This window comes from Coregonus clupeaformis, chromosome 14 (genome assembly GCF_020615455.1).
Source record: "Coregonus clupeaformis isolate EN_2021a chromosome 14, ASM2061545v1, whole genome shotgun sequence".
Lineage (NCBI taxonomy): Eukaryota > Metazoa > Chordata > Actinopteri > Salmoniformes > Salmonidae > Coregonus > Coregonus clupeaformis.
Window position 1 is genome coordinate 19,100,062 of NC_059205.1, and position 19,609 is coordinate 19,119,670.

The following is a 19,609-nucleotide window of genomic DNA, read 5'->3' on the forward strand; positions in this document are numbered from 1 at the left end:
TTACTCCTGAGTGGCGCAGTGGTCTAAGGCACTGCATCGCAGTGCTAACTGTGCCACTAGAGATCCTGGTTCGAATCCAGGCTCTGTCGCAGCTGGCCGTGACCGGGAGACTAATGGGCGGCGCACAATTGGCCCAGGGTAGGGGAGGGAATGGCCGGCAGGGATGTAGCTCAGTTGATAGAGCATGGCGTTTGCAATGCCAGGGTTGTGGGTTCGATTCCCACGGGGGGCCAGTATAAAAAAATATGTATTCACTAACTGTATGTCACTCTGGATAAGAGTGTCTGCTAAATGACTAAAATGTAGATGTTAAGAGTCAGGCCTAGCCCTGAGGTATGAGGCAAATGTAAATCAGAAAAACAATGCTTAATGCCAATGACCACGGGCGTATTCATTACGCCGATTCTGTTGCTAAACGTTTCTTTAAACAGAAGCCATAGGAACTAAACGGGGAGGGACCTACCTGAATTTGTCCAATAAAAACGATTGTTTTCTTTGCAAAATGCAACTGTTTACACTAATGATTACACCCCACATGTTCAAGTGTAGCGTGTGCACATGCATGCACACAACCACACCAACAGAATGAAGAGCACACGCCAAAACTTTACATACAATGCCTTTTGTATTAAAAGTTATTCAATCCAGACAGGTGGGTGGTAAAAGGCTTGTCTGGGGTCAAAATTACAATTGAATCAGGATTTCACATTTCAGAAAGAAACTATTTCTAAAATAAAAAACAAACATGGCTTACTTTTTGCTGAACCCACAACATAAAGCTGTTTGGGTTCATACTCAGTGTAGTAGTACCAGTGTGGAAAAAAAAATAGGCCAAACTTCGCCCTGAAATAGCTGTTATTCCATCTACACCTCAACTTCCTCACTGAAAAAGACAAAGGGTCGTTCCATTTCATTTCAAATCACATCACTTTTTGAACACCATGTCTTCACCACTGGAAAATATAAAACAGTTGAGTTTGATATAATTTAAAAGCTCACAAAACAGGGTTGTCAAACTATCTGATAATTTCTTGAAAAAAGTAAAATAAATACAATTTTATTATCTTTTAACTTCAATTATCTGAAAACGCATCAACTTAAGACTTTTTCATTTTTCGCATTTGTACTAGCATAGACCCGATTTTACATAATCTGAGGTGTTTGTATTGTGCCTGTCATTGGTTGAGACACAGCATTCTCTTGAATACAGGGTGGGTGTCATGTTTTGGCTAAATGTACTAAAATGGGAATAACAGAAGTTTCAGCTTTCAAATGGTACCACAATGATGGTTGGAGGTCCACACATAAAAAAATGTTGACTTGAATGAGAAGATCAGTTGTTTAAAATTACACTGTCAATCTTCCATATGAAACCTATTGAAATCACAGAAATATAGATAATAGAATAGACATTCCCATTTAACTTGACATTCAACGGTGAGTAGAACGGCGGCCATCTTTGTGAAAGTAATTGGAAGTAAAAATGTCAATTTCCATGGTGTACCAGATAAATTGCACTGGTCTGAAGGGATAGGTCAATTCTATTAATTATATTTCTAAGATTGAAATGGCACCCAATCTGTATTCAAGAGTATGCCGTGTCTCAACTGATGGCAGGCACAACACATATACCTCAGATTATGTAAATTAGAGTTTACGCATTTTTTGATAATTGATGTTAAAAGGTTAAAAAATATATTAAATAGTTTGACAACCCTGTTTGTAAGCTTTTAAATTATATCAAACTAAAGCATTTATATTTTACAGTGATGAAGAAATGTCTCATGGTATGTTGGGGTATGCTAAATTGGGCAACTTTGAGCACCTCTATCTCCTGAATGTTTTGGCATTCAGGTCCAAAATGTAACTTTCTGACAACTTCTACCATGGGCAAATGTGTATGGAAAGTTTAGTTCAAATCAAAAAGGAGTGTGGTCAAAAAGTGATTGAAATCAATCGGAACGACCCAGAAGTAACCCTCTTTCACTATGAGCCCAACTGAAATGAAAATGAAACCGTAAAGTACTGTTGTGATTGGAGGGCTCCTTGGTTGGCACATACAGACACAGGTGTATTTCTTAGGAAGGCACTTGACATGGGGTCCTGTTTCCCCCCCATGTCACATCAGTAAGGTCCTTGTTTGTGCACATTGAAGAGTGAGACTGGCAGGGGAAGTTAAATCCAACGTCACCAAGTCTAGAACAAAAACACAAAAAAGCAATCCACAACACTCAATGGCCTGACAACACATCTTGGTAGGACTTTGTTTCAGCAGGTAATGTACTATTTCTTGATGTTTAGGCTATTTGTTATGTTTAGTCATTTTAATTGGATGCTCAGGTTTAGGCTAGTTCCAGTGCATATTCACTGACAGGAGTTTGGGGATTATTTGACACAGTAAAAATAAAAACATGAGCTTTTGCATGGGGTCCTTGAGCCCAGCAGAATCCATAAAAAGTGACCAATCCCTGTTCAGCAAAGGGAGAAATCATCTAATCCCTCTCCAGGCCAGAAGGACCCGCCCAGAAGACGTGAAAAAGTACAACTCAACAGTAATCAAACCCCACCAAAGTTCCATAACAAAAAAAAGGTGTCTCTTAGGTTTTACAATAAGACATTCCCAGTGAGGCACGTTTCCAGAGAAGTGTCACTTACAAAGCTGTGTGATATTTTTTTTTAAATCTCAAACATTCAAGTACTTTGTCATGTAAACACTTTTTAGGCTATTTCAATATCTATTGTTGTCATCGTCGATTGCGTGTGCAAATAGCTTTCCAATACTGACGGTCGCATTTTCAAAAAGAGGCCGTATAATTTTGTTATTACCAAGTTATCAAAACAGGCCTTGTTTTTTATGAGTTTTACGTAGCTAGATAAGCATCACAGTTGCAAACTTAAACATGTTTTCTTAGAAAAGAACACAAGAACAACAGCGACCTCCACTACTGGGTAAAGAGGAATAGTTCATCTGTCTCACGATTTCTGCGAACAGTTCGTCGACCAAGCCTTTATTTTTGGCAGAAGTTTCCATAAACGGGCAATTCCACTCCTGAGCCAGCGCCTTGCCTTCCCCGGAAGAGACCTCTCTCTCGCCTTCCAAGTCCACCTTATTTCCAACCAATACCATGGGCACTCGCTCGTATCTTTTCACTCGAATGATTTGATCCCTCAACGCCTTGATGTCTTGGAAGCTCTGCTGGTTGACCAGACTGTATACCAAAATAAATCCCTGCCCGTTTTTTATGTACAGGTCTCGCATGGAGGCGAACTGTTCGGTCCCCGCCGTGTCCAGTATCTCCAGAACAGATGGGGACGAGTCCACCTCGATCTCCTTTCGGTAAAAATCCTCTATTGTGGGGTCGTATTTCTCAATAAAGGATCCTGTCACAAACTGGACAGTCAATGCAGATTTGCCCACGCCGCCCGAGCCCAACACGACCACTTTATACTCCCTCATGGCTTCAGAAAACAGACAGCCCGTCTCCACGAATCCTCTACCCACCCGCTGGTCGCCCCGATGTTTTCAGACCGCAGAAGGGTGGGAGTTGTCAAATCCCTCGGCGGAAAAGCTTTCGAGGGTCGTCTCCGAAGGTCCTGGTAAGAAGCCGAAGAGAATGGCCGTTCCCGAACATTAATAATATACCGTGTAGCACATTTTCCGTTGTTTGTACTGTGCCACGGTGTTGGAAAGCGTGATCTCTTCTCTTTGCCTGGCGTTTCCTGCACACAGTTTCTCAGCGCAAGACAACTAACGTCACGAACCAAGGCTTAGTGCTGTGATTTCTTAAAGGGGCAGTCACCCAAAATATTAATCAACGCAAATATTAGTCACCTGGGGCATTTTTATTTTACTAGGCAAGTCAGTTAAGAACAAATTCTTATTTACAATGACGGCCTACACCGGCCAAACCCGGACGCTGGGCCAATTGTGCGCCGCCCTATGGGACTCCCAGCCTGGAATCGAACCAGGGGGTCTGTAGTGAAGCCTCAAGCACTGAGATGCAGTGCCTTAGACCGCTGCGCCACTAGCTAGACATCTTATGACTTCATTTATAAAACGTGCTTACATACAAAATATACCCCAAAAATGTGCATGCGCCAGTTTTCACGCAAAAGTTGCCATTTATAAAAACTTGGTGAGAATGTGTTCACCACTCCGCAAACTTTAGACATTAGCTGTGTTCGAATACCCATACTGTATACTACATACTTAATGAGTATATACTACATCCTATTAGTTCATTTTAGTATACTGTAAACCAGGGGTTCGCCAACTTTTTTCCTTAGTGACCAACCAACTGAGGTGTCTTTTTAAATCGCAACCCACCAAAAGGGTTGAGAGGTGAAAAAACATACAGACCAAAGAATAAGAAAAAAAATGTAATCTTGGCAGTAGAGAGAAAATATTGCAGTTTCAAAGCTAATCTCCTGCAATTCCACACATCCTGCCATGGAGCTGAGAGAAAATGTTGCCGTTTTTAAGCTAATTTTCTTCAATTCTACTCACTTTGACATGGCTAATGCTGTGTTCTTATGCTCAAACATTATAACAAAATCAATGGGGGACTAATTGTCTAGCTTTTATTTTGTTGATTGTATGTTCTCAAAGATATAGGCTATTTTTGAGAAATATATAGGTCCATTATATTTTTACATACTTTCTATTTGGTTTTAGTCGTTTAAGTTTACACTGAAAGCATTTTTCTATCCTGAAAATGTATTTCATATTTTTTTTGCATTGCACTGATAATGACATCCCATAGTTTGGGAACCACTGCCGAGAGTAAACGAACGGAATAATTTCAGCTGAGTGTACTAGCTAGCGCTTCGCCTGTCTACCGGAAGTTGATGCTGTTGATATGCAACTTCTTGCTAGCTTGTTAGCATAGCTAACAAATTACTAGCTAGACATCTTATGACTTCATTAACAATGTCCATTGAGAATGCACAACGACTATACCACTTCACTTAGCTAAGAATGACGTGGATAATCAAGTCATTAAACGCTGAGTAGTTAGTTAGATAGCATATAGTTAATATACTGGCAAGTTCGATGTCTTAGTAGCCAACTAACGTTAGGACGGTAGCTAGCAAACATACCGGTACATACAAGCAACTGCTGAAATGATATGCGGTTTGTAATACTAACTATATCCATACTATGACAAAAAAGCATACTACATACTCAATTTACGTCACAAATATATGGTTAGTGCCTTTAGTATTGAGTATTCGAACACAGCGCATGTGTAGGCACATCCACTAGTGTTTGAAATATTGTATTGCAAGCTGGCAAATACAATTAGGTCTTTGATGAAAAGCTTATTCATAAAGAAAACGAAAACAGGAAAACGTAATAACAAAAATGCAGCCATTTGCCGTTAGTGAGAAGAGCGATTTTTTTAAAGAAAATAATTAGACATAGCTAGGAATCTTTTTCCTATTTATTTTATTTTCATAACCGTTGCAGAATACATTCCTCACCTTTTCTGTTATTGATGGGTTCATATTCCCGAAGTAGCGTAGTAAATAGATTGCTATATGTATTTAACGTTTTGCAATCCCATATGCAGCGCGGTTTATAATACACAGTCGAATTTAACAGGTTAACTTTTATTTTGAAATAGGCCTATGTACGCTACTGTAAGTACTGTAATTGCAACAACAACAAAAATGCGTAGCCTACCCTAGATACTGTTTCAGAATTCGCGGGCAGTCCATCATATTTAGGTTGGGGGAAAAGTCGATGCAAAACATTTGTGAATTCAAACGTTGTGCTGACAGGTCCACAACAATTTGCCATTGTTTTCTCTTTCAGAAATGGCACAGTCTTTTGCCAGATACAGCATAAAAATGTAAAGCTGCAATATGTCACTTTTCGTTGTTGTTTTTTATGTTCAAAAGCTCCAATAAGTCGCTAGTGGTCATCCAATGTTATGCAACAGTAACAATATTGCGCCTCTAGCCTGCCTGAGAACCACTGTATTCATTATCCCTGTCGGATTGAATTTTGTAGGGCGCACACTGAGTGACATGTTTTCTGTCAGTGAGGACGCGGTGTGATAGCTAGCTAGTTGAGCTCATGGCCAACGGCTAGAGGAGATAGCTTCTTAAAAGATATGGCAGAAACGATGGGCAATAGAGCCCGGGCCAAGACGAGAGTAAACCTCAAATTTGCGTTCACACAGTGGAGAGAACTAAGGGAGTTGAAGAGATTCAGATACTTAAAACGAGACATGACTAAACGGTTTGTTTGATCCGAACGGTCTAGTTTTAGAACGTCTCATTGGTTGGAGTATTCAAGATTCAACATGTCAACTTTAGCCACAGTCTTGAATCGAGAAGGATCCATTTAGCCATTCAAAGAACAGTTCACTAACATTCTGTGTTCAGCTAAGCAGCTAGTTAAGTAGCCAAAAAGAGGGCTAGCTAGATATTTTGCTGTACATAGGTTGCCTGGCTTGCTGACATTTCTGACATGTCAAAAACGGTACCCTGTTTCTGGTGCATGTATTTCATGACACTCGTTTGCTACAACAAGTGGCAAATCTGTAGCTGGAGACCTTAGCCATTTTGACCACTCCTACATGGTAAACAAATCAGAATTTGCCAGAGTATTCCGCTACCTGTACCAGCGCTGCAAGGACATGCGCAATGTGGTGGAAGGGTTTAAGAAGTGTGGCCTCTTCCCTTTTGACCCTTCAGCCATTGAAGGGTCCTGTTTAATGTTGTCTCGGTCCCTACCAGGTCCCACCACCGCCTCTCCTGGAACCAGCAGCACTGTGCCGTCCATCAGCACCTCCTCCCCAGCGACCACAGGAGGACCCTCAGCCCCTGCTCCAGTCCCAGTACCTGCTCCAGTCCCAGCCCTAGCTCTAGAAGAGCACCCCCTAATAGAGGGGGGGCTGATAGCGAAGGACCTGGGGCACATCTGTCCTGAAGTATCGGTTAGACCGATACAGAAGACTCCCTGTGGTCGCCACATGCCTCAACGGGGAGGAATACACGCGCCAGTGGCAGGAGAGGGGTGAGAAGGAGAGGGCCGAGGCAGAGGAGAAAGAGCGTCGGGCAGCCCTCAGAACACAGAGGGCACAGGAGAGGTCTGCCATTGATGAGACCATTGATGCCATCGCCTCTGCTGGACCCCCGCTGGAACCACTCCTGACAGCTGCATCACCACTGCCAGTGCCTCCCAGTGTGCAACACCTGTAGGAGCCGCCGGAGTCTCCAGCTGCAGAAGAAGGCCACGTGCCTACTCTCCCGGCCACACTATTGTCGGCCCCTCAACCCCACCATTACAAACACCAGCTCCTCCAAGCCATTGTCGGTGGTTTCGTCCACCACCACCACGATGCACACCACACCCCTGTCTGTCACCACCAACGCAGCCTCCTCTGGACCAACTGCCTCCTCCGTCACACCTCCATAGCAGCCTCGTCTGGTGTCCGTGCCCCCTGCAATTTGAATACAGCCACCTACACAGGTAAACACATGTTAAATTACGAAAAAATTACTGTTTTATCTGTTTTATAAAACTGCAATGTTTAAACATTTTTTTCTCTCTTTACATACAGTGGGGGAAAAAAGTATTTAGTCAGCCACCAATTGTGCAAGTTTTCCCACTTAAAAAGATGAGAGAGGCCTGCAATTTTCGTCATAGGTACACGTCAACTATGACAGACAAAATGAGAATTTTTTTTCCAGAAAATCACATTGTAGGATTTTTTATGAATTTATTTGCAAATTATGGTGGAAAATAAGTATTTGGTCAATAACAAAAGTTTCTCAATACTTTGTTATATACCATTTGTTGGCAATGACACAGGTCAAACGTTTTCTGTAAGTCTTCACAAGGTTTTCACACACTGTTGCTGGTATTTTGGCCCATTCCTCCATGCAGATCTCCTCTAGAGCAGTGATGTTTTGGGGCTGTCGCTGGGCAACACGGACTTTCAACTCCCTCCAAAGATTTTTTATGGGGTTGAGATCTGGAGACTGGCTAGGCCACTCCAGGACCTTGAAATACTTCTTACGAAGCCACTCCTTCGTTGCCCGGGCGGTGTGTTTGGGATCATTGTCATGCTGAAAGACCCAGCCACGTTTCATCTTCAATGCCCTTGCTGATGGAAGGAGGTTTTCACTCAAAATCTCATGATACATGGCCCCATTCATTCTTTCCTTTACACGGATCAGTCGTCCTGGTCCCTTTGCAGAAAAACAGCCCCAAAGCATGATGTTTCCACCCCCATGCTTCACAGTAGGTATGGTGTTCTTTGGATGCAACTCAGCATTCTTTGTCCTCCAAACACGACGAGTTGAGTTTTTACCAAAAAACCATATGACATTCTCCCAATCCTCTTCTGGATCATCCAAATGCACTCTAGCAAACTTCAGACGGGCCTGGACATGTACTGGCTTAAGCAGGGGGACACATCTGACACTGCAGGATTTGAGTCCCTGGCGGCGTAGTGTGTTACTGATGGTAGGCTTTGTTACTTTGGGCCCAGCTCTCTGCAGGTCATTCACTAGGTCCCCCCGTGTGGTTCTGGGATTTTTGCTCACCGTTCTTGTGATCATTTTGACCCCACGGGGTGAGATCTTGCGTGGAGCCCCAGATCGAGGGAGATTATCAGTGGTCTTGTATGTCTTCCATTTCCTAATAATTGCTCCCACAGTTGATTTCTTCAAACCAAGCTGCTTACCTATTGCAGATTCAGTCTTCCCAGCCTGGTGCAGGTCTACAATTTTGTTTCTGGTGTCCTTTGACAGCTCTTTGGTCTTGGCCATAGTGGAGTTTGGAGTGTGACTGTTTGAGGTTGTGGACAGGTGTCTTTTATACTGATAACAAGTTCAAACAGGTGCCATTAATACAGGTAACGAGTGGAGGACAGAGGAGCCTCTTAAAGAAGAAGTTACAGGTCTTTGAGAGCCAGAAATCTTGCTTGTTTGTAGGTGACCAAATACTTATTTTCCACCATAATTTGCAAATAAATTCATTAAAAATCTTACAATGTGATTTTCTGTTTTTTTTTTCTCATTTTGTCTGTCATAGTTGACGTGTACCTATGATGAAAATTACAGGCCTCTCTCATCTTTTTAAGTGGGAGAACTTGCACAATTGGTGGCTGACTAAATACTTGTTTTCCCCACTGTATCTACAGTCCATAGCACCAGCCCTCAAGTCATGTCCACCTCCAAAACTTATTTTGAAACATGCTCTGTCTAACACTACCTTTTCTCAAACTGTAGCACAGAAAAGGAAGAGAAAAGCTCCTCTGGCCACCTCTGTTACGCCACCCATGGCACCACTCTCAGGTACTTCATAATCTGTTTTTCTCTCTCTGTTGTATAAACTACTATTGTTGTTTTAGAACTTATACATTTTGCAAAACCATGTTAATCAATTTGATTATTATAATTTTTTTAATAAAAGAAGACATCCCCTGCTGTGCTCGCTGCGGGGAGCGTGATCCGTCTGCAAGCTCCCCTCAGGAGTGTAGGTCCGAGGTGCCATGGGTGTGCTGTGACTTCTGCCAGCACTGGTTCCACTGCAGGTGTGTGCAGTGGGATCCAGAGCTGGCAGTGGAGCTGGATTTTTATTGTGATTTTTGTGACAATATAGGGATGGAGGTCAAGATTTAATTGTTTGTTTTGTTTGTTTTTCATATGAAATTATTTATTAGTAAAAAAATATATACATGTCTAAAATATAATATATATATTTATTCAACCCATCTTGTGTATTTCTTCCTTTACTTTCCAAGTGCATCTCTGCAACACAAACTCCAACAGTGTTTTCATTGTTTATGTCAATGCACATTATTGAAATTAGTTTTATTTGATGTAAATTATTCATACTCATTTATATTTTAGTATTAAACTGTTATCTACTTTCTCAAAACATAAGATTAACCTGTAAAACAAATTATGAGACATTATTTGGTTACAACACTAAATATGTTGGTGAACAACCATTTTTTAAGAGTCCACTGGAGGGCGCACCGGGCTGCGCAATGAAAAGTTTACAGGCAAATAAATAAGGCAAGCCACCTAGTCAACTATCTAGTAAACACTTCGGATACGAGGTTGGTGTCTCTTTTTTTAACAAAATGAAACTGATATATCTTGTAATTGAACAAAATAGTAAGGTGGGCAATAACTGGGGACCATATGCCGATAATACGGGACATATTTTTTTGCTAAACCGCTTATCAAAAAACGGATAATAGTTGTATTTCCACTGAAATGTCAAACATGCTAATTGCTAACCCATTAGCTAACATTTTTACGACACCAATAATCACAAAACATTGATGGCTTGATCACAAGATAACACTGTTGAAGGTAATATATTTCTTTAAAAATCTGTCGATGTGCCCTTGAGCAAGGCACTTAACCCTAATTGCTCCTGTAAGTCGCTCTGGATAAGAGCATCTGCTAAATGACCTAAAATAAATACAATTAAACGCTGTTGAATATGCCGATAATACGGGGTTCCATGTACCAGTCAAAAGTTTGGACACACCTACACATTCCAGGGTTTTGATTTATTTTTACTATTTTCTACATTGTAGAATAATAGTAAAGACATCAAAACTATGAAATAACACATATGGAATCATGTAGTAACCAAAAAAGTGTTAAACAAATCAAAATATATTTTATATTTCAGATTCTTCAAATAGCCACCCTTTGCATTGATGACAGCTTTACACACTCTTGGCATTCTCTCAACCAGCTTCACCTGGAATGCTTTTCCAACAGTCTTGAAGTTCCCACATATGCTGAGCACTTGTTGGCTGCTTTTCCTTCACTCTGCTTTCCGACTCATCCCAAACCATCTCAATTGGGTTGAGGTCGGGTGATTATGGAGGCCAGGTCATCTGATGCAGCACTCCATCACTCTCCTTCTTGGTAAAATAGCCCTTACACAGCCTGGAGGTGTGTTGGGTCATTGTCCTGTTGAAAAACAGATGGGATGGCGTATCGCTGCAGAATGCTGTGGTAGCCATGCTGGTTAAGTGTGCCTTGAATTCTAAATAAATCACAGACAGTGTCACCAGCAAAGCACCCCCACACCATCACATCTCCTCCTCCATGCTTTACGGTGGGAACTACACATGCAGAGATCATCCATTCACCCCACCGCATCTCACAAAGACACAGCGGTTTGAACCAAAAATCTCAAATTTGGACTCCAGACCAAAGGACATATTTCCACTGGTCTAATGTCCATTACTTGTGTTTCTTTGCCCAAGCAGGTCTCTTCTTATTTTTGGTGTCCTTTAGTAGTGGTTTCTTTGCAGCAATTCGACCATAAAGGCCTGATTCACACAGTCCCCTCTGAACAGTTGATGTAGAGATGTGTCTGTTACTTGAACTCTGTGAAGCATTTATTTGGGCTGCAATTTCTGAGGCTGGTAACTCTAATAAACTTATCTTCTGCAGCAGAGGTAACTCTGGGTCTTCCATTCCTGTGAAGCTGGTTGAGAGAATGCCAAGAGTGTGCAAAGCTGTCATTAAGGCAAAGGGTGGCTATTTGAAGAATCTCAAATATAAAATATATTTTGGTTTGGTTAAGACTTTTTTGGTTACTACATGATTCCATATGTGTTATTTCATAGTTTTGATGTCCTCACTATTATTCTACAATGTAAAATTAAGAAAAACCCTTGAATGAGTAGGTGTGTCCAAACTTTTGACTGGTAGTGTACATCCCAGAACTTCAGAGAGCAGTGTTGAGAAGACTGGGCTCTCAGTTGGGGATGCCAAGGAGAATTATTCAAGAAGACTCCCTGAGGTGCCACCACCAACAACGGCTGAGCTGCTACAACTTCGAGGAGTCGTAGCCACACAACACGGTGTGTAGTAAGCACACGTTTGAGCTGGGAAGGACCAGAGCTTTCCCTGTTGTCAGACTTGCTGGTTCCCGGGAAGTGTGATAACCTACAGAGTGCTTTGAATTGTTGTTGGAAGAGGTGGGCCTACAACCAAACATATACATCATATAAATAAGACAAGTTTATGTGAGCAACAAACTTGTGTGAGAAACAATACTTACTGGTTTTAGAATGATTTACTAAATTGTTCTCTTTTCCTGGATATCTATGCTCTTGATGGTTTACACATCAAATTAGAAGACCTACAGGTGGGTAGATATCCAGAAAGACGTATGGACTACCCTGGTGTAAATACAGTACAAAACAAGTCAGTCCGATTACACAGATCAGGTCCAATAGTTTTATTAGGGAGATAAACAAGAATACAAAGTCATCTCTTTAACCTTCCTCAATAGAATAAAATCACAGTGTAAAGCAGAGTATGTTAGCGGAGCGTGCCCTATTTAAATGGAGCGAGATTCCCATAGTCTGGGGCGTCAGCCTTCTCGCCCGCTCCAGTAGCGCTCACTTCACGAGCTCAGGGCATATTGAACGTCGATAGGCTCATAAAGCACATGGTCAAAACGTGATCTTTTTAATGCTACTCGTACAGTGGGGGAAAAAAGTATTTAGTCAGCCACCAATTGTGCAAGTTCTCCCACTTAAAAAGATGAGAGAGGCCTGTAATTGTCATCATAGGTACACGTCAACTATGACAGACAAAATGAGGGAAGAAAATCCAGAAAATCACATTGTAGGATTTTTTATGAATTTATTTGCAAATTATGGTGGAAAATAAGTATTTGGTCAATAACAAAAGTTTCTCAATACTTTGTTATATACCCTTTGTTGGCAATGACACAGGTCAAACGTTTTCTGTAAGTCTTCACAAGGTTTTCACACACTGTTGCTTGTATTTTGGCCCATTCCTCCATGCAGATCTCCTCTAGAGCAGTGATGTTTTGGGGCTGTCGCTGGGCAACACGGACTTTCAACTCCCTCCAAAGATTTTCTATGGGGTTGAGATCTGGAGACTGGCTAGGCCACTCCAGGACCTTGAAATGCTTCTTACGAAGCCACTCCTTCGTTGCCCAGGCGGTGTGTTTGGGATCATTGTCATGCTGAAAGACCCAGCCACGTTTCATCTTCAATGCCCTTGCTGACGGAAGGAGGTTTTCACTCAAAATCTCACGATACATGGCCCCATTTATTCTTTCCTTTACACGGATCAGTCGTCCTGGTCCCTTTGCAGAAAAACAGCCCCAAAGCATGATGTTTCCACCCCCATGCTTCACAGTAGATATGGTGTTCTTTGGATGCAACTCAGCATTCTTTGTCCTCCAAACACGACAAGTTGAGTTTTTACCAAAAAGTTCTATTTTGGTTTCATCTGACCATATGACATTCTCCCAATCCTCTTCTGGATCATCCAAATGCACTCTAGCAAACTTCAGACGGGCCTGGACATGTACTGGCTTAAGCAGGGGGACACATCTCGCACTGCAGGATTTGAGTCCCTGGCGGCGTAGTGTGTTACTGATGGTAGACTTTGTTACTTTGGTCCCAGCTCTCTGCAGGTCATTCACTAGGTCCCCCCGTGTGGTTCTGGGATTTTGCTCACCGTTCTTGTGATCATTTTGACCCCCACGGGGTGAGATCTTGCGTGGAGCCCCAGATCGAGGGAGATTATCAGTGGTCTTGTATGTCTTCCATTTCCTAATAATTGCTCCCACAGTTGATTTCTTCAAACCAAGCTGCTAACCTATTGCAGATGCAGTCTTCCCAGCCTGGTGCAGGTCTACAATTTTGTTTCTGGTGCCCTTTGACAGCTCTTTGGTCTTGGCCATAGTGGAGTTTGGAGTGTGACTGTTTGAGGTTGTGGACAGGTGTCTTTTATACTGATAACAAGTTCAAACAGGTGCCATTAATACAGGTAACGAGTGGAGGACAGAGGAGCCTCTTAAAGAAGAAGTTACAGGTCTGTGAGAGCCAGAAATCTTGCTTGTTTGTAGGTGACCAAATACTTATTTTCCACCATAATTTGCAAATAAATTCATAAAAAATCCTACAATGTGATTTTCTGGATTTTTTTCTCTCCATTTGTCTGTCATAGTTGACGTGTACCTATGATGAAAATTACAGGCCTCTCTCATCTTTTTAAGTGGGAGAACTTGCACAATTGGTGGCTGACTAAATACTTTTTTCCCCACTGTATACAGCTCTGGAAGAAATTAAGAGACCACTGCAAAATTATCAGTTTGGGTAAAAATAACATTTTTGTTTTATTCTATAAACAACTGACAACATTTCTCCCAAATTCTAAATAATAATATTGTCATTTAGAGCATTTATTTGCAGAAAATGACAACTGGCAAAATAACATAAAATATGTAGTGTTGTCAGACCTCGAATAATGCATTTTTAAACAACACAATACTAATGTTTTAACTTAGGAAGAGTTCAGAAATCAATATTTGGTGGAATAACCCTGATTTTCAATTCAAGCAGCTCGGCTTTGTTTGATGGCTTGTGACCATCCATATTCCTCTTGATCACATTCCAGAAGTTTTCAATGGGGTTCAGGTCTGGAGATTGGGCTGGCCATGACAGGGTCTTGATCTGGTGGTCCTCCATCCACACCTTGATTGACCTGGCTGTGTGGCATGGCGCATTATCCTGCTGGAAAAAACAATCCTCAGAGTTGGGGAGCAATGTCAGAGCAAAAGGAAGCAAGTTTTCTTCCAGGACAACCTTGTACATGGCTTGATTCATGCGTCCTTCACAAAGACAAATCTGCCCGATTCCAGCCTTGCTGAAGCACCCCCAGATCATCACCGATCCTCCACTAAATTTCACAGTGGGTGCGAGACACTGTATCTTGTAGGCCTCGCCAGGTCGCCGTCTAACCATTAGACAACCAGGTGTTGGGCAAAGCTGAAAATTGGACTCATCAGAGAAGATGACCTTACTCCAGTCCTCTACTGTCCAATCCTTATGGTCTTTTGCAAACCTCAGCCTGGCTCTTCTTTGCTTCTCATTGATGAAGGTTTTTTTTCTAGCTTTGCACGACTTCAGCCCTGCCCCTAGGAGCCTGTTTCAAACCGTCCTCGCCGTGCACTTCACCCCAGCTGCCGTTTGCCATTCTTTTTGTAGGTCACTTGATGTCATCCTACGGTTATTGAGTGACATTCGAATGAGTTGGCGGTCATCCCGGTCAGTAGAGAGTCGTTTTCGCCCTCTGCCGGTCTGTAGCTTTGTTGTCCCCAATGTCTGCTGCTTGACCTTGTTCTTATGAACCGCCGTCTTTGAAATTTTAAGGATGGAAGCAACCTGACGCTCACTGTATCCCTCTGCCAGTAAAGCCAGAATTGAACCCTTCTTTTCCTCACTCAAAACTTTCCTTTTCAACTCTTTTTTTACATGGTCAATAGTTATTTTTTGATTAATATTACTTTTGAGATACTATTAGCACTGTTTTTGCCATCCAGCTGGTCCTATTGCAAGAGGATAGTGATGACCACAGCAGTGGTTTTTATACTTTTCCTCGTTAAATAAGATTTGGTTCAGGTGATCACCTAATCAGTACCTAATTCAGTAGAATGAGGTGTGCCTGTGTTGGAATTCAATAGACACTGGAATGGAATGGCTGTCATACATGTAGAGATGCTGATTTAAGAAATATTTGTAGTGGTCTCTTAATTTCTTCCAGAGCTGTATATATATATATATATATATATATATATATATATATATATATAGATATATACAGTGAGGGAAAAAAGTATTTGATCCCCTGCTGATTTTGTACGTTTGCCCACTGACAAAGACATGATCAGTCTATAATTTTAATGGTAGGTTTATTTGAACAGTGAGACACAGAATAACAACAAAAAAATCCAGAAAGACGCATGTCAAAAATGTTATCAATTGATTTGCATTTTAATGAGTGAAATAAGTATTTGACCCCTCTGCAAAACATGATTTAGTAATAATAATATGCCATTTAGCAGACGCTTTTATCCAAAGCGACTTACAGTCATGCGTGCATACATTATTAATTTTTTGTGTATGGGTGGTCCCGGGGATCGAACCCACTACCTTAGCGTTACAAGCGCCGTGCTCTACCAGCTGAGCTACAGAGGACCTAGTACTTGGTGGCAAAACCCTTGTTGGCAATAACGGAGGTCAGACGTTTCTTGTAGTTGGCCACCAGGTTTGCACACATCTCAGGAGGGATTTTGTCCCACTCCTCTTTGCAGATCTTCTCCAAGTCATTAAGGTCTTGAGGCTGGCGTTTGGCAACTCGAACCTTCAGCTCCCTCCACAGATGTTCTATGGGATTAAGGTCTGGAGACTGGCTAGGCCACTCCAGGACCTTAATGTGCTTCTTCTTGAGCCACTCCTTTGTTGCCTTGGCCATGTGTTTTGGGTCATTGTCATGCTGTTATACCCATCCACGACCCATTTTCAATGCCCTGGCTGAGGGAAGGAGGTTCTCACCCAAGATTTGACGGTACATGGCCCCGTCCATCGTCCCTATGATGCGGTGAAGTTGTCCTGTCCCCTTAGCAGAAAAACACCCCCAAAGCATAATGTTTCCACCTCCATGTTTGACGGTGGGGATGGTGTTCTTGGGGTCATAGGCAGCATTCCTCCTCCTCCAAACACGGCGAGTTGAGTTGATGCCAAAGAGCTCGATTTTGGTCTCATCTGACCACAACACTTTCACCCAGTTCTCCTCTGAATCATTCAGATGTTCATTGGCAAACTTCAGACGGGCCTGTATATGTGCTTTCTTGAGCAGGGGGACCTTGCGGGTGCTGCAGGATTTCAGTCCTTCACGGCGTAATGTGTTACCAATTGTTTTCTTGGTGACTATGGTCCCAGCTGCCTTGAGATCATTGACAAGATCCTTCCGTGTAGTTCTGGGCTGATTCCTCACCGTTCCCATGATCATTGCAACTCCACGAGGTGAGATCTTGCATGGAGCCCCAGGCCGAGGGAGATTGACAGTTATTTTGTGTTTCTTCCATTTGCGAATAATCACACCAACTGTTATCATCTTCTCACCAAGCTGCTTGGCGATGGTCTTGTAGCTCATTCCAGCCTTGTGTAGGTCTACAATCTTGTCCCTGACATCCTTGGAGAGCTCTTTGGTCTTGGCCATGGTGGAGAGTTTGGAATCTGATTGATTGATTGCTTCTGTGGACAGGTGTCTTTTATACAGGTAACAAACTGAGATTAGGAGCACTCCCTTTAAGAGTGTGCTCCTAATCTCAGCTCATTACCTATATAAAAGACACCTGGGAGCCAGAAATCTTTCTGATTGAGAGGGGGTCAAATACTTATTTCCCTCATTAAAATGCAAATCAATTTATAACATTTTTGACAAATGCGTTTTTCTGGATTTTTTATTGTTATTCTGTCTCTCACTGTTCAAATAAACCTACCATTAAAATTATAGACTGATCATTTCTTTGTCAGTGGGCAAACATACAAAATCAGCAGGGGATCAAATACTTTTTTCCCTCACTGTATATATATATATATATATATATATATATATATCAGAGGGGGAAGGTGGAGTTCAAGGAGTTCAAGGAGAAAGGTCAACAGCTAGCAATAAAGTGGCATGACAAACGAGATGTCCATGTCCTCTCCACTGTCCATACAGCAACCATGTCGGCTACAGGGAAGGTGGACCACCTGACGGGAGAGAGAAAGATCAAACCAGACTGTGTGCTTGACTATAACTTCCAAATGGGGGCAGCGGATAAGGTGGACATGATAAACAGCTTTGTGGAATGTGCTCGGAAAACTACCAAGTGGCATAAGAAGATGTTTTTCCACCTGATCGACACTGCTGTCCTCAATGGCCACATAGTTCACCGCCAGGTGAGATGATTACTGAACAAGTTTTATTTGTAATTGGACATACAAATCACTATAGTTCCATTATGCAATTATGTTGACAATATCTCACCCACCTACTCACTCCCTCATCATCCTCTCCACTTCCTCATCCTGCCCACTCCCTCTCCCCCATAGGTGAGGTGATTACTTACCAAAAGTACCCTGAGAACTTCATGAGAGTGCTGCTGGAAGAGCACCACACCACCACACCCCTCGGCGTCCATCCACTGTGGGCCCTCCTGCTGCAGACAATCCCTTAAGCCTCACTGCTCAACATTTTGCTATTGAGCACATCTGCAGCAATTACTGGCTGACTGACTGACTGACAGCCTTGACAGGTGACCTGCCATGATACTATGCCTTTAGGGGTGGGGGGTGGGAATGCAGTTTTTGTTGTTCAATCACTACATTAACATTTAAATATGGGTTATGCATATTTGTAATAAAATGACAGTTGTCAGTCTTTTCTTGCTGTTTTTTTTTTACCTCTAATAAAACTCGTTTTTGATTTTGTTGTTCAACCACTACTGCTACTTCAATAAAATAAACAATTATTAAAAATAGGCCTGTCTTTTCTTGCTGTTTTTTCCTCTAGTTAAACTGTAAAGGAGTGTATGTCCATGCAGTATGTTGCTAGCATACAAAAGTTGGCCTCATTCTTCACCAAGAAAGATGTCCAGTTCCAGTTATGATGTTGGCAAATAATGTTCATTACTGTTAGTGTGTGTGGTTTCTGAAAGTAAAGAATAAAGAGGAATTATTAGTAATTATACTGAACAAAAATATAAACACAACATGCAACAATTTCAAAGATTTTACTGAGTTACAGTTCATATAAGGAAATCAGCCAATTGAAATAAATTAATTAGGCCCTAATCTATGGATTTCATATGACTGGAAATACATATATGCATCGGTTGTTCACAGATACCTTAAAAAAAAGGTAGGGGAGTGGATCAGAAAACCAGTCAATATCTGGTGTGACCACCATTTGCCTCATGCAGCGCGACACATCTCCTTCGCATAGAGTTCATCAGGCTGTTGATTGTAGCCTGTGGAATGTTGTCCCACTCCTCTTCAATGGCTGTGCGAAGTTGCTGGATATTGGCGGAAACTGGAACACGCTGTCGTACACGTCGATCCAGAGCATCCCAAACATGCTCAAAGGGTTACAATGTCTGGTGAGTATGCATGCCATTGAAGAACTGGGACATTTTCGGCTTCCAGGAATTGTGTACAGATCCTTGCGACATGGGACCGTGCATTATCATGCTGAAACATGAGGTGATGGCGATGGATGAATGGCCTTAGTATCTCATCATGGTATCTCTGTGCATTCAAATTGCCATCAACAAAATACAATTGTGTTCGTTGTCTGTAGCTTATGCCTGCCCATACCATAATCCCACCGTCACCATGGGGCACTCTGTTCACAAAGGTGACATCAGCAAACTGCTCGCCCACACAACGCCATACACGTGGTCTGCGGCTGTGAGGCCGGTTGGACGTACTGCCAAATTCTCTAAAAAGATGTTGGAGGCGGCTTATGATAGAGAAATTAACATTCAAGCTTTTTGTGCCTATGGAAAATTTCTGGGACCATTTATTTCAGCTCATGAAACATGGGACCAACACTTTACATGTTGCGTTTATATTTTTGGTCAGTGTAGAATACAATAGCAGGATATAGCAATAAAACAATATTACAATGAAGTAACATAACACTTATAATAATAAGTTGCATTGACAATTGAATGATATACATAAGAAACAGTAAAAAACTGTAACTGAAGAGCTCCACAAGGGCTCCACATGGG

At 41.9% G+C, this 19,609-nt stretch overlaps 1 protein-coding gene and 1 long non-coding RNA gene across 2 annotated transcripts; one reads left to right on the forward strand and one right to left on the reverse strand.

Annotated features, from left to right (window-relative positions):
- Positions 1-606: 606 nt before the first annotated feature.
- LOC121581303 (ras-related protein Rap-2b-like) lies at positions 607-3,803 on the reverse strand. The gene has a single exon (XM_041896840.2). It carries the CDS (start codon positions 3,455-3,457, stop codon positions 2,909-2,911), a length of 549 nt encoding a protein of 182 aa, XP_041752774.1. The 5' UTR covers positions 3,458-3,803; the 3' UTR covers positions 607-2,908.
- Positions 3,804-7,443: 3,640 nt separating this feature from the next.
- On the forward strand, positions 7,444-9,462 carry LOC123492378. The gene is made up of 3 exons (XR_006661752.1): positions 7,444-7,483; positions 9,250-9,315; positions 9,434-9,462. It is a non-coding gene; the product is annotated as an uncharacterized LOC123492378 (long non-coding RNA).
- Positions 9,463-19,609: the final 10,147 nt, after the last annotated feature.

Bases quoted from the DNA above. Each gene is read 5' to 3' on its own strand.
- LOC121581303 (XM_041896840.2), bottom strand. From the start codon at position 3,457: ATGAGGGAGTATAAAGTGGTCGTGTTGGGCTCGGGCGGCGTGGGCAAA.